A 13,732-nucleotide genomic window follows, 5' to 3' on the forward strand; every position below is an offset into this window, starting at 1 on the left:
ACATTAGCCCGTTAAATTTGCGAGGCGGCGAATGCACGTTGTAGAAAATTGCTTTCCACGATTTTGAAAATGAGAAAAATGATCCTTTTTTTAACGATTTTAAGAAAAAAAATTATTCATAAGAAAAAATTAGCTAAAGCAGCATTTTTTGCAGTATCTTTGTTTGATCTGAGATTTTTTGGTTATTTAAGGGTGTACCCAACCCTTTGGCACTGGAATTTATCGACCTTGGAGGCTAACAATCGTTTATATAAAACAATTATTAAGAAACCGGCGTGGGGATATAGCTCAGTGGTAGAGCATTCGACTGCAGATCGAGAGGTCCCCGGTTCAAACCCGGGTGTCCCCTTATTTTTCGATTCTAGCGCTTAAATTTTCCCAAGAATCCAGCAGATATCGCTTCTTTTTCATGTGAAGAGACTATTTAATGTTTCTTTTGTACAAAAAGCAAGTTTTAATTAAAGAATAGGAAGTAAAAGACCGCGGAAAAAAACGATTACTTACTCTCCTTGTTTTTGCATAAATACGTCTGCGACTCAGGAGTGGTCCAGCTCAATTCCTGAAATAGAAATTTGGCTATTTTGAGATAGAAGAAAATCACGTTGAAATAGACTTCCAAAAACAGCAAAACTGATGATAGACACTTTTTCCAGACAAAAATAAAACGCTTTTTTTTTGCTCGAAAAAATAATTTATTGGGCGATTATAAATTATTGACAATAATCTATTGTGAAGACTGATCGCAAACATAATACTTAGCAAAAGAAAAGAGTGCTCCTTCCTTCTTCAATTTCGAACAACACTCTTCGTTGATTTCACTGCATAAATTCAGGTGAAGAACAAGAGATTCCATGAACGGTTTGAAGTAGGAGGTCCAAATGGCTGTATCTTTTGGATATTCTTCCCGCACATCGATTTTTCGCGAAGTTCCTTTTGTGTCTTTCAGACATCTAAAAAGTAAATGAATCTATCTTTTCTTCGTTGATGAATCTACTTTTTTGCAGGTTTGATCAAACATGGGAAGCCCTTTTCAGCATCAATTTCAAGTTCAAATCCTTCTTTTTCAAGCCCAAGAAAGTCCAAAATTTGCCCATAGCCCTCATTCGGATCTTTAATCGCCAGTTCTCCATCCAATATCAATACGTTTTCCTCCCCCAGAATTTCTTGAAAGGGGGAGATGACGTCGACGAATTCAACTTTTGCCCGAGCTTCATTCGATTCTTCTTCGACCGCGACGGTGAATTCGTCGATTTGACTTTGCATCTCCATTTTTTTGTTATTTCGAACATGCATGCTTAAAATTTTCTGTTGTTCCAGGGAAAAATTGATATTAGCCAACCCTTACCAAGAGTCTGAAGAGCCAAAATGAAAAGCCAATATTTTCAAATCGATAAGAATGATTGTGTTGCGAAGCCGCCTTGCGGCTTCGTTTTTAAAAAAACCGCTACGCGGCTTTTCATTTTTGCACTTCGGAAGCCGAATCAGTTTTTCACGCCTTGCTTGGATTGGCGATCAAATTTCTAAGCGACAATCATGGAGAAATCCTAACCCTTACGTTTGAGGCTCACCTGATGCCCGAGAACGCTCTCTTGATCGGATCGCACAACACAACAATGACCTTGATCTTTGGGTTTAGCGCTTTCATTGCATGAATTTCCATCCTTCTTCTTCCCATAACTGTTATTTGGTTGTCTTCTTTGGAGCTAGACATTGCATACTGTGGAGAAGTTTCGATCAAGATTTCATCATCTGCTGCTTTTTTCATGGTTTTTAAAGAGGGTAAAATGGAGAAAACTGGCGCTAGAAAAGAACCGTTTCCTGGTCTGAGGTCCAGTAAATAGCTTTGTTTCAGCGCATTGAACTTGTATTCGTTAAGTTTGTGCTGCGCGGTGTTTTCTGTAGTGTTCTTGCTGTATTCTAGGATTTTCTGCGCGTTCGAAGGATTGCTAAAGAATCGCAGCTCTCCGTGGGTGTAAACAACTTAAATTTTTATTTGAGAAAGAACTGGTTTGTGCTCCTTACTTTGAGGATGGCAGCCAAGAAAACTCAACGACCCCGTGCCACATTTCGCCATGCCGATTCCGAGAACATCTGGAAACCGCGACTTCTGTGTTTTGTTTGAACTTCTGATGGTGAAAGGACAACTTGAATGTTTTACTCCCGCTTCGGATTGGAAATTTTCTTTGACGTTTTTTCGGAATTTTTCAGGAACATTACTTTTTTATCGTCAAAAATTGCATCATAAATATTTTCTTTCAATCTTTTGACATTTTCCTGATTATATATTCGTACGGATTCTTTTCAAAAACCCATTTCTCTTCTAGTGGCTCATCGATTTCAATAAATTCTTGCGTCAAATCAAAACTGAGCTCTTTCGTAAACGACTGTAAGAAGAAAAGAAAAATGAAACAAAGAGGAAGAATTAACTGTAACGATCTAGTGGAAACTGCATTTTCTTTTTCCATTTTCTCTTTTGTTGTTATCGTAATCGGGAGTTACCATGAGAATTCTCATTTGCAGCGCACTAGAACGAAGCGCCCTCGGGTAATTTCACTGTGCCACTAAGGTTTAGTGCCGTTTATTTATATTCAATCGAAAGAAATCATTTTATACACAAAAATTTTCAGAAACTCTCATGATAACAGGAATGTCACTTTCCACATCAGAAGCAATTGTTCCGATGATTTGTGCTCTGATAAATTGATCTTCATCATCAAGGTCAACTCGCTGAATGGTACTTGACGTGCCAGGAAATATGAAAATTGAATTGTTGATCCTTTTTGCAGTTCCGTAATAATTAGTCTAAGTGAAAAATTATTATAAATAGAGAACGCTGATTCTAACATTTTGAAGGTTTCCGAGTTCTGTCCAGCTATTATTTTTCAGCAGCCATATCCATTTTTGCTGCGTTTCTCCACTCACACCACCCGCGAGCAAAAGATTTCCACTTGACAGACCGATCAAAAAATGATGCCTCGTGTAACTTCAATAGAACTTAGAAATTAAACTGCCTTATTCATTACTGAGGAAAATCAGTCAGAGAAGACCATCCTGAAGAACTAAAGGTCTCAACTTTAGTCGCTCCATTGTTCATCCATCCACCAACTGTTGTTGGTTGCCCTTTATAGAACGCAAGGCCCCCTGAGGGATGACGATAGGTTGTGCTGTGGGCGGCAACAGAAGCTGTCCCATCGAAAATTTCACAACTAATCCAGTTGTCCGGAAAGCAAATCAGAGCTTTGGCTCCGTTGTTGATCGAAATCGCAGCTGAATCTTTTTCCATAGGTTTTATCAATCGCATCGACTGATTTTTCCATTCACACCCCTCCAACCTAGCAATCTTGAAAAAGCTTCATTATTTTGCAATTATCATAAACGAACACCTTTTGCGGATCTGATTCTCCACCAAAGATGTACAGCATGTCCTTGATGATCGCATGAGGAGCAAATTTTGTAAAGACATCGGAAGGTGCTGTCACGGAAACTGCTGTTTGAGTTGAGTCGTCAACAGAAAATTTGTATGATTCGCTCAAACTTTCGCCCATCACCAAGAAATGCTTAAATTCATCATTTGTCTTAGAGCTCTTGGTAATGCAAGACATACCTGCGGCAAAAGATTAAACAGATACTCGTTGCCTTGATTTTTAGAACAATCAGTGGTTCCAGTGCAAAAGATACTGTCGTTTGGATCGCATAGAGTCACATGAATCTACTTATTTAATTTAAAAATAATATGGTTTTTGAGCTAAAGACCGTCAAAAAGAAGGACTTTGCATTGTTAAAAGTGAACGGCTTCCAATAAAAGGATCGCCCATGACTTTCAACGAGATCATCTTGAAAGAGAGCACACCCGTCATCCACGAGTTTTATTGTTTTTTCGCCCGCTTTAGCACTAGATATACGTATTTTTATAGGCTATAATAATGATTTGAAGCATTATAAAAACCATCTTACCCGGTCCAGATTTGATTTATTCTGAAATCTGAAAACTTGTTGCTTGGGTAATCAATCAACAGTTTCAATCCAAGCATTGGCTCTTTATTGCAGTCGTAGCTGTTCGATTTGTAAGAAGATTCGACACAAATTGATGGTGCAGGAATATTGTCAACGTCAAGTGCAAGATTTTGGGCGATATTGATTGCCGCAGCTGAGTTTATTTGCTAGTTTTTAGGTCAGAAGAAAGGAAACTGTTAACGATTTTACCATGCTTATTTTCGTACTAGTTGAGCTTTCATACTCGCATTGAAGATCAAAGGGAGAATCAATTGTCATGTTTCCATTAAGCTATAATTAAAATCAAAATCGTTATGAATCATAAGTTACGAGATATGATACAATCATTTTACATTATATTTTTCTTGGACGATTCCATTCAATTCAAATTTGATTTTCTCCATGTCTGCTGGGTCAGGATAGGATGTTTTCACATCACAGTCAGAAAACAGCACTATAATTGCATATTTCTTGTCTGAAACATGGGTGAACCTTCAAAAGGGGACGAGCTTTGATTTCTAGCGCCGAAATTGCAATCTGAAGAGTTGCTTCGATCATTGCCGAGATAGATCGTCTCGGTCCAATCATCGCCTCTATTCCAGTGCTTCATCAAAGTTACTAACCCTGTTCGTTTACAATTTTCCGCCGATTTGAAAACTTAGTTCCTGATCAAAGCAAGTCTGGTTGATGGATATGATAAATTTATGTTTCGAACAGTCGACATTCACGAATTCGTCCCTGTCACATGCCCGACCAAAACATAAGAATGAGAATAGAATGAATAGAACCTAAGTTATCATAATCTTCCGCAGAAATAAATAATAAGAGAACATCTCTAAATTCGATGGATCTCACCAAAATAAAGTTTCTTTCTTCCATTTGACTTATTCTCTTGGAACTGGAAAGCAAAGCAATCAATTCTGATTGTTCGTTAAATTGAGCATAACTCGTAAATTTAACGAGAAGTTGTGAAATATTTTACCTGAGAAAGAGTTTTCGGATTATTTTTTAGCAATTTATTGAATAAATAGAAGAGCAAAAATCTCATGCAGCTATATTCTCGGCTTCTTCGATCGGATCAACATCTTTGGAAGGCCGTACTTTGACGCTTTTTGATCGGGATGGCAATGAGGTGAACATTTTCGAGATTTTTGAGACTTTCAGATCGCCAGTCGTCATTCGTCGTCCGACAAATGCCTTTTCCGAGTTTCTTACCTATGAACGCCAATAAATTGTTATAGATGCGCCGATTGGTTAATAATGAAAGAACGATTCCTTTAGAGATCCTCTGGAAGACTTTTCTTCATCCTTTTCTTTCTCTTCTCCAGGGTCCGATAATTTGAGCTCACGCTAAAACTCCACGAAACAAAGCTTGAGAACTCAGTTTTTAAATTGGAGTTTTGAGAAACTCATAGATGAGAGCTCGCGTGAGAAATCAAATTTTGTGGTGGCGCTCGCGATCCACGAGCCAGTCAAGGCGGGGTAGACGATTTTTGTAAGTGCGCAGCCTTACGCAACGCGCCTACGATCCGCTGTGGCTGCGCCGACTCGCCGCCGGGCCAACCGGCGGGCCAATCAGCGCGCTCGCTCAAATGGAGTTTTTGAAAACTCATGAGATTTCCCTGCTCTCAAGCAAAATCTCAGATTTTCTCCAAATGATTTCTCAAGTCACACTGAGTTCTCAATTTGAGAAAATTTGAGCGTCTAGCCGAAATGAGTTTTAGCGTGAGCTCAAATTATCGGACCCTGCTCTTCTCCAATTGGAAGACCCGTTTTCTCAGCAATTCTGGCCACAATATCTGCTTGTGGTTCATAAATGCAGCCCTAAACCCTAGCTGCATGATTAAACCATTTCCTTGGCTGTCTTCCGAGTAGATCAAGATACAATTAGGTGGCATTTCGGGAATGACCGCAATAATGCCCAAGAGGTGATCAGGGCTTTCGAGGCTCTCGTCCATGTGAATGTAAGTAATGCTCGGATAAGGCAGCAAGGCAAGGTCTTGGTCGACTGTACAAATCAGCAGCGCGTCTAAAAAGGGATCAAACTGTATAATCTCGAACTTGCTATCCGCTGTAGCTACCTTCGCGGAGAACTAATCTGGCTTCCATCTTTGCTCCTTCTCGTTTCAAGCTTCCAACTGCCATCGAAGCAATTTGTTTACCACGGGAGAAGTTGACCCGCTGCGAGCCCATGTAGTCGCAATTGTAAGCTAAAAAAGGTTAACCCGAAAGCATTTTTTCCATTTTTAGTTGACAAGAGCTTCAGGAAGCCTCAAAAGAAAAGCTCCCTCTTGAAATCAAGGAAGAGTACCTGCCGATTTCCTCACAACAACGCTGCATTCTGGCGCTTGATTAATCAAAATATGATGCGCTTCTGCAATCAGCTCCTTTGCTGGACCCATGTAGATGTCCACATGTGACCAGGCCCCCGCCTTGTTGAAGCTAAACAAGAGTTCATTATCATTCATTTATTGGCAGTATGGAAAACGCATCAGTCTTAATTCGTTGACCCTTTTACTTACTTATAATTAACTTGCTCTTTACCATATGTCCAAATGAGCCCGCGCCTAATCAAGGGATACAGATGCCATAAATTAGAAAAGCCTGTAATAAGGAAAAAACAGAGAAGAACTATGACAAATTAACTTTGAATCATGAACTTGAATATTGAAAATTGGAACTGAGTTTAATTAGGAGTCAATTTAGCCTTTTGAATGACAACCTGTTTTTTAGTAGAAATAAACTGTCAATTTGGCCATTTTTGGGACAGCTAAGAGCGAAAGGGTTAATTTTTAATCTCTGAAAATTAAGTTTTGCGTCATGTGACTTATTTCAATCCCGTTTAGTAACCCGTTTTATGACCCCTTCTCGTCTCATTTCCCGAAAAGAGCAGATTTAAAATCAAACGGGAGGATACTGTAATCAACAGATCGCTTCTTATACCGTGCGCATTCAATATCCCTGTATAATGCCCAATATCTCGCCATTTAGAACAACATTATCCATGTTGAAAATTAAATCAACAGGGCCCGCTTCATTCGCTCCTGACGTGTTGATTGTAACACCCGCAGCAATTCTGAAATTAAATGAAGAATAGGACAAACAAAATGAATTGAATTATAAATGAGCGGTCCACCTTACCGTCGAACAATATCTACTTGAGGATCGAGAATGCTTCACAAATCAACAATTACTGTAATCGAGCGCGAAGCATATGATTTTTAATCGAAAATTAATAAGACTTGTTTCTGCGTTATTATTATTATTGATGCAAATCTCGGTCCAACTGGCAACTTGTGGTCTGAAAATATGTCTGTATAAAAACAGACATCCCACACTGTATTTCAAATTTTGTTAAAAATAACCCCTTTATGATGAAGTTAATAAAGAAACCAAAAAGTGATGGATAGCAGATGGAGATTTACATGAGTTCAGCGCGACCTTTTTAACATGACATGATACTGTCTATATATGCTAATAGAGTAGGTAATAGTCTTCCACCGGCGCGATTGTATGTGAAAACATGAGTCGATCCTCCAATCCTGAATTTGTCCTGCAGCAGCGGTCGGAATTGAGCCTATGTGACCTTTCTTTGTAGCTCCCAATTTTCATCAGCATAAAACGCGTCCCCTTATTCCCAGGATCCTCTTGAATGACCTTCTCTTCGGTCGTTTCTTAACCCCACTTAGGAAAATTGAAACTACAACATCAAACTCAAACCTGTCCGGCAGAAAACAAGCAAATCATATCTTCCGTCTATCACTAGAATGCCGAGATTCGTACGAATCCAACAAATTGCTTTGTCATTTGAAATCAACGGGCAACTTTGAAGCGATTGTTTAGATTTTCAATGAGTTAACCCATCCGCGCACCAATGCAAAAAACGTGTTTTTGGGCAATAAAGCCGCATGCGGCTTATTTCAGATTTTCGAGAATAATCAAAGTTAAAAAGACAATGTTCCTCGAAAATGGGTTCTAAAATGGCCAGTATGCGCGTATGGGTTAAAAATGTGGCCCAAAAAGATCGTTCTCACAATTTCTCTTTCCATGAAAAACAAATTGACCCCTCTTCTGACAGCTCGAGATCTGCCACTTCTCTAACTGTCACATCTTCTATCTTTTTACAGCCGGTTTCCTTTTTCGAACACAGCCGAAGCATATTTTCGATTCCATATGTAGTGTTTTTAAGCTCTCTTGTAGCCTTATTAAGCTCCCTCCTTATTTCTCTATATATTCATTCTTTCTTCATTTGGACCCATCAAAATTGAAAATTGCATTGTGGACAGGTAGTGCCATTGGCGTCTTGTGCCTTAATCCGCTCTCCTGCGCCTCGGGCACGGTCACTGCTTTTCATTAAAAACAGTAACATTCTTGGTCAGTTGGAATATTTCCTCTGAACTTGGATTAAGATTGATAGATGCATATGGATTTTTGCTCGCCGACTTCTTGAATAATTTACTTTCTGATCGCCAGAGAGTATTTCAGACTATTGATGAAGCTTCAATATTGTTCCAATAAAAACAGTCGAGGGATCAATTTGGGTTTTCATGCCAAAAATCAAGACAAATGAAGCGCTGAAAATTGAGTTTACGGAATGACTGAAGAAATGACTAGACGAAAAGATTCTCCAGATGACAGACGGTGGAGAATGAAGCCGGAAATCTTGAAGCTCTTGAACGGGACTCGAGATCTTCCAAAGCCAAAATGCTGACAGTAATACAAATTCAACAACCTATTTAGACTAGATTATCCAATTTTCATCAACGAGAAATGAAGATTTTCAGACTTTTCCTACTGCTGTTTGATTCTAGCGCTCTTGGAAAGATTGTCACGTGGAAGGGAGAGAACTCAATGCCTGATGGACGACAGGGTCGGAGATTCACAGAGATATTGGTTGTTTTTTGTTGAATCCAGAAGAGGGCGAATTTTAATGAGTGGGATTGGGAGTCAAAAGGAGGGATTTCCAATTTCAAATATTTTCGATGATGACTTATGGAGCGCTTGGAGAGCTGATGATCTCGTTTCTGCGTCGACTTTTCTTTATGTGATGCGATTTCCGCAGCCGATTCTGTTTGAAAGTCTTACAGTCAGGGGCGAATTTCTTTTTTATTTGATTGTTTTCTTTCTTTCTTGTTGTGGAATTTGCTGGGAAGTTTCGATGATCATGTGCGACTGTGCGCAGTTTGACGTACCCATCTGTCTCGATCTTGACTCAGGAAGGGGATCAGACTTACTTTTCTTCGATAAATGATTTAAAGATTCTCCATTGAGAGCCTTTTCAATGCACAACAAATGGATGTCCTGTTGACTTTTTGAATGCATTTGAAAACGGCGAGGAGTTGATCAGAAATGTCACCTTCCAAGGAATCGGCTTCCGGATCATTTTCGTCCTCAAAAGAGGGGATTTGAGAGCTGAGATGTAGTTCCAGTTCAACGAAGGCCAGCTCGGTTGTTTCGGCTTCGATGGGTCAATAGAAGGGATGCGCAGAAGATAGCAGTTACTGACTTGAGTGTAAGATACTGTGATGGAAGTTGCGCGCCGCCACCGACAACAACGACCACAACAACGACGACAACGACGACTACCACGACTTCAACAACTACAACATCCACAACGACTAAGAGACGAAGGCGGCCACAACGGTTTTCCATCTTCAAATGTTACTTTACTAAATTCCTTCAGGCCTCAGCGACCAGTTCGCCCTCAACGGCCAAATCGCCCGTTTCGGCCGCAGCGACCCGAGTTCGACCTTCGGCCTCAATCTCGTCCTCTCCTCTCAGCTGGAAATTCTAATAATCCAGCTTACTTTGACAGGTACAGAAAGCCCTTCTTCGCTCATAGCGGCGATGGAGCAAATTTCGTCGCTGCGTCTACTGTAATTGTTTGTTGTAGCAGTACTCGGAGCCTGATGAAAGACGCCTATTGGACTCTCTGTCTTACTTTCTGTTTGTTTTTGTGTTGAAATGTGAAAAAGTCACAATAAATAACTGGCACACCCAAATAAATGACTGTCCCTTTTATCCGTATAAAACTCCGGTTCTTCGAGAATAACAGTATACAAAAGAAAAAACGAAGAAAATGAAACTGATCAACTCACTTTTTGCCCTCTTTGCCCTTGCTGCTGGCTACAATCTTCGACCAAGAAATGGACAGTAAGTTTTTTTTTCGCTGTCTTTTTTCTAATACAATATTCTTCAGAGTTCGTTACCAGGAAGATGCCCTTGAAGTTGACGATCACGGAAACCCAATTTTGAGAGATTACGACTCTGCTTTCGCTCCAGGTAGGATTGAAAGGCCGTGACATTGGAACTTCACCCGCGATTCCATTTGGAAGCTTCTAAGCTCAACTTATTGCTCTTTAGGTGCGACTACTGGTGAAGAGCACGACCCCAATTGGGTGCCAACAATGGATGATGTGGAACAGCTCATCTACGATCAGCAAGTCTCTGCTGAAGAATCTGAAGATTTTGAAGCTTCTGAGGAGATTCGTAAGTTCAACCGTTGAGTACACACTAGCTATATTTATCTCTGTAGAAGCTCCAGACAGCCGGGACTGGGAACCAGCTGCTGGCGATATCTTCATCCATGTCCGAGACTAACTGCAGAGCTGAATGTCAATCCAACTTCACAATTGTGCCCGACTAATTTCTTTCAACCGCTTTGATTTTGATGAATAAACTTCAACTTACAACGACCCCTTATTGACGAGTTTTAGACTTAATTCTTTGAATTCCAAAGATCAGACTTGAGCTCTGCATTTTTGTTTATTTTTTGTTGTTTTTAACAAACACTGCAGTATGAACTCCCTATAAAACCGGCGCACCTCGACGCTCTGAAGTACTCTTAAGAACTTTCAAAAAGAGCCGTCCAACCAAAAATGAAATTGATCAACTCCATTTTCATGCTTTTCGCCATTGCAACTGGCTATCGACTCGTCCAAGAGGAGCAGTGAGTTGAGATCACCAAATCCAGATAATACGTTTCGTTTTTTAGGAGCGAATCAGTCGAAATAGTTCAATCGTCGATCTCAGAATATTCCATCCAGGAGTCGGAGGTCTCTGAAGTCGTCTCCGAGGAGGTTTACTACGGATAAAAGCTCCATTCTTCGACAACAGTGATTCCTGACATCAATTCTTTCACTTTTGTGAATTCTTATTTACTCAAATAAAAAACAAAAAAAAACCTTGAATGATACAGACCTCGAGTTTCATACGGCCTTGTTGAAGCAAAGCACGATCTGATCCTCCTGCATAATTCCAAAAATCAGATTATTAAATCTATTTAATATAATCTCTACTCCGTTATTTTCACAAACTACAAAATATAATTTGCAGCGGTGTTTCCATATTTCAATCAAGAGTTTTATTTTGAGGAAAGCACTGTTTTGTGAAGCGCCACGAGCTATTAACCTCTTGGTGAAAGTGCACCGCCACCTAGCTGCGTTCGCTCTAGCCAGGCGAAAAATAAATAACGGAAGCAATTGAGAGTTTATCAGAATATCTGAAAAATCCGAAAATGAAGGTTTTTATTCTTAGAGATCCTAGAAAATAATAGAGATTTATTTTTAGCTCTTCTCCTTAATTGCCTTCGCAGCAGCCTCTGAATCTGAATACACCACTGAAACGACTACAACGGAAGAATGGACCACTGGAACTACTCCTCAGACTCCAGGGATCTAAATTTTTGCCGAAAATCAATTGCGATTGCGATGCGATTGCGACGCAAAATGGTCCGGAAATTGCGATGCGATTGCGATTTTTTTCGCAAATTGCGAATTTTTCGCGAATTGCGATTTTGTCGCCATTTGCGAAATTTTAGCGTAAAAAGTAATTTTTCAAAGGATTTAAGACTATTTTTTGAGGTCAGGCTTACAATTAAGCCTTTAGAACACAGAAAATAGGCTCTGAGTCAAAGAAAACCCGTGTCAGAATAACGAAGGAGCATTTTGACAAGACCGAAATTCGCAAAAAATCGCAATTTGCGAATTATTGACGAAAATTGAGTTGCGATTGCGATGCGATTCGATCAAAAAATAATTTGCGATTGCGAATTTTCTGCGAAATTTCGCATCGCAATCGCAAAATATTCGCAAATTGCGATTTTCGCGAAAAAATTTAAATCCCTGTCAGACTCCTCACTTCACTACTGAGACCACTAGTGTTTGGTCAACTCAACAGTACACCGATTGCGGCGGCTACATCACTGAGCTCCAAACGTTTTCGTCTCCAGGCGGATTTGGTGGAGAATTCATCTATCCCAATCACGCTCATTGTGTCTGGACCATCAACATTCGAGGAGTTCCCGGTTTCATCATCAGCGCCAATCGATTCGCCGTCGAACAGGCCTATCGATGCCAATGGGACCACGTCAAGGTCGTTGCCAACGGTGTGGAGAGAAACTTCTGCGGCTACAACAAGGAACAGCCGAAAACCGACTCCGAACCCGACAAAGAAGTTGACGAAGGAGACAAATTTTCCAGTTACGGTCTCGTCAATACATCGCTCAAGGGATTTCAAGACCTTTTCGTCCTAGGAGGTCAGGCTACTATCAGTTTCACAACTGACGAGTCTGTAAAACGTCAAGGCTTCGAGTTCGAGCTTATCGAAGCTGACCGACTCGACATCATCGAATACCACTTTGGCGTAAGTTCACATTGACAAATTGTCATTTGTAAAATGTTAACTCTTAATATTCAGAGAATCGTCGAATCTCTTCCAGAAGACGCTTCTTGGGGCGAGCGATATGTCAACCGATTCTACAGAGCCTTCAACAAGGCCGTCAATTCTGACAACGGCGAAAGCTGCTACGAAGAAAACGGCTTCGGTTCGGATGACTCCGCCGACGACGTCCAGGTCTTCGACGAGAGCGACTTCTGCAAACTCAATGGCCAGGTCAACGCCGCCCTCAACAGCTGGGCCCGAAACAACGCATGCGAAGGACGAGGCAAGGTACACCGACAGATCATCCGTTCTGCTCGAAAAACTCGAAACTTCTACAACAAGAAAATGGGCTGCTAATTCAGTATAAGAATTTTTGATTCTGTTTTGTTTCTGAAAAAAAATAATAAAAAAAAGTTCTTGAAACCACTTTGTCCGCCGTATTTTGCCCCACGTCAGTGTTATGCCTCACAATTTATGCGTACTATTTTATTTTCTTCTCATGATACCAAAATATTCGGGGCATGATCTTATTTTGGATAAGCCGATCGTATAATTTGCATTTTAACCCTAGTGTCTTCTTTTCAAATTTAACACCGCAAGACCATCGGTAGTTCTATCTTCTTATCTGAAGTTGATTGGGAAATCGAAATGTGACATTTGTGCTTTTTTGTTTACCCTATTGTTTGTTACCAGCGCGAACTGGATGAAAACCAGTATGATCGGCTATCTGACTATAAAACCAACGCCGATTGTGTACCTCAATCAGAATAAAAAAAGACCAAGAGAAGACATATAAAAAAATGAAGTTGTCCAACTCTATCTTCGTCCTCTTCGCGGTCGCAACTGGCTACAGAATCGTTCAAGAACAGTAAGTCCTTTTCACCGGATTCTTTTCATTCAACCGTCTCTCAGAGCCCAACCAGCTGAGTACAACTACCAAGCTGCAGATGAAGTTGCCCAAGAAGATTACCCATCTTATTACGATCACTACACTTACTACGCCTATTACGAGGAAAATTACAACACCAACGACGAATAACAGTATATAGACAATTCAAATTCCTGCAATAAACTGCAC

General features: G+C 40.3%; 4 protein-coding genes, 1 long non-coding RNA gene and 1 other non-coding gene across 6 annotated transcripts; 4 read left to right on the forward strand and 2 right to left on the reverse strand.

Annotated features, from left to right (window-relative positions):
- The first annotated feature begins 277 nt into the window (after nucleotides 1-277).
- On the forward strand, nucleotides 278-349 carry TRNAC-GCA (transfer RNA cysteine (anticodon GCA)). Its single transcript has one exon. It is a non-coding gene; the product is annotated as a tRNA-Cys (tRNA).
- A 368-nt stretch (nucleotides 350-717) lies between these two features.
- Nucleotides 718-1,710, reverse strand: LOC145711398 (uncharacterized). Its single transcript, XM_081789104.1, has 3 exons — nucleotides 1,569-1,710; nucleotides 995-1,294; nucleotides 718-950 (listed from the first exon to the last, which is right to left on the reverse strand). The coding sequence occupies exons 1-3, from the start codon at nucleotides 1,673-1,675 to the stop codon at nucleotides 725-727; spliced, it is 633 nt and encodes a 210-aa protein (XP_081645230.1). The 5' UTR covers nucleotides 1,676-1,710; the 3' UTR covers nucleotides 718-724.
- An 892-nt stretch (nucleotides 1,711-2,602) lies between these two features.
- LOC145710850 (uncharacterized) lies at nucleotides 2,603-4,788 on the reverse strand. Its single transcript, XM_081788556.1, has 10 exons — nucleotides 4,486-4,788; nucleotides 4,347-4,447; nucleotides 4,204-4,284; nucleotides 3,955-4,160; nucleotides 3,754-3,892; nucleotides 3,605-3,709; nucleotides 3,384-3,557; nucleotides 3,024-3,340; nucleotides 2,845-2,983; nucleotides 2,603-2,802 (listed from the first exon to the last, which is right to left on the reverse strand). The coding sequence occupies exons 1-10, from the start codon at nucleotides 4,601-4,603 to the stop codon at nucleotides 2,608-2,610; spliced, it is 1,575 nt and encodes a 524-aa protein (XP_081644682.1). The 5' UTR covers nucleotides 4,604-4,788; the 3' UTR covers nucleotides 2,603-2,607.
- A 5,203-nt stretch (nucleotides 4,789-9,991) lies between these two features.
- LOC145710970 (uncharacterized) lies at nucleotides 9,992-10,688 on the forward strand. Its single transcript, XM_081788683.1, has 4 exons — nucleotides 9,992-10,146; nucleotides 10,193-10,275; nucleotides 10,357-10,482; nucleotides 10,529-10,688. Exons 1-4 carry the CDS (start codon nucleotides 10,073-10,075, stop codon nucleotides 10,591-10,593), a joined length of 348 nt encoding a protein of 115 aa, XP_081644809.1. The 5' UTR covers nucleotides 9,992-10,072; the 3' UTR covers nucleotides 10,594-10,688.
- Nucleotides 10,689-11,446: 758 nt separating this feature from the next.
- Nucleotides 11,447-13,057, forward strand: LOC145700313 (uncharacterized). Its single transcript, XM_081777570.1, has 4 exons — nucleotides 11,447-11,515; nucleotides 11,563-11,654; nucleotides 12,120-12,636; nucleotides 12,691-13,057. Exons 1-4 carry the CDS (start codon nucleotides 11,510-11,512, stop codon nucleotides 13,009-13,011), a joined length of 936 nt encoding a protein of 311 aa, XP_081633696.1. The 5' UTR covers nucleotides 11,447-11,509; the 3' UTR covers nucleotides 13,012-13,057.
- A 374-nt stretch (nucleotides 13,058-13,431) lies between these two features.
- Nucleotides 13,432-13,693, forward strand: LOC145695831 (uncharacterized). Its single transcript, XR_014133777.1, has 2 exons — nucleotides 13,432-13,522; nucleotides 13,567-13,693. It is a non-coding gene; the product is annotated as an uncharacterized LOC145695831 (long non-coding RNA).
- The last annotated feature ends 39 nt before the right edge of the window (nucleotides 13,694-13,732 follow it).

The sequence above is a fragment of the Oikopleura dioica genome, chromosome 1, assembly GCF_907165135.1.
Source record: "Oikopleura dioica chromosome 1, OKI2018_I68_1.0, whole genome shotgun sequence".
Classification (NCBI taxonomy): Eukaryota; Metazoa; Chordata; class Appendicularia; order Copelata; family Oikopleuridae; genus Oikopleura; species Oikopleura dioica.

Bases quoted from the DNA above. Each gene is read 5' to 3' on its own strand.
- LOC145711398 (XM_081789104.1), bottom strand. From the start codon at position 1,675: ATGGGAAGAAGAAGGATGGAAATTCATGCAATGAAAGCGCTAAACCCA. The intron at 1,295-1,568 runs GTGAGCCTCAAA...GAAAATTTTAAG, and splicing joins AGAGCGTTCTCGGGCATCAG to CATGCATGTTCGAAATAACA. The intron at 951-994 runs GTAGATTCATCA...TTTACTTTTTAG, and splicing joins TTGATCAAACCTGCAAAAAA to ATGTCTGAAAGACACAAAAG.
- LOC145710850 (XM_081788556.1), bottom strand. From the start codon at position 4,603: ATGAAGCACTGGAATAGAGGCGATGATTGGACCGAGACGATCTATCTC. The intron at 4,285-4,346 runs GTAAAATGATTG...TTTTAATTATAG, and splicing joins TCGTCCAAGAAAAATATAAT to CTTAATGGAAACATGACAAT. The intron at 4,161-4,203 runs GTAAAATCGTTA...CCTAAAAACTAG, and splicing joins CTAGTACGAAAATAAGCATG to CAAATAAACTCAGCTGCGGC.
- LOC145700313 (XM_081777570.1), top strand. The intron at 11,655-12,119 runs TCAGACTCCAGG...TTTAAATCCCTG, and splicing joins TGGACCACTGGAACTACTCC to TCAGACTCCTCACTTCACTA. The intron at 12,637-12,690 runs GTAAGTTCACAT...CTTAATATTCAG, and splicing joins TCATCGAATACCACTTTGGC to AGAATCGTCGAATCTCTTCC.
- LOC145710970 (XM_081788683.1), top strand. From the start codon at position 10,073: ATGAAACTGATCAACTCACTTTTTGCCCTCTTTGCCCTTGCTGCTGGC. The intron at 10,147-10,192 runs GTAAGTTTTTTT...AATATTCTTCAG, and splicing joins CTTCGACCAAGAAATGGACA to AGTTCGTTACCAGGAAGATG. The intron at 10,483-10,528 runs GTAAGTTCAACC...TTATCTCTGTAG, and splicing joins TGAAGCTTCTGAGGAGATTC to AAGCTCCAGACAGCCGGGAC.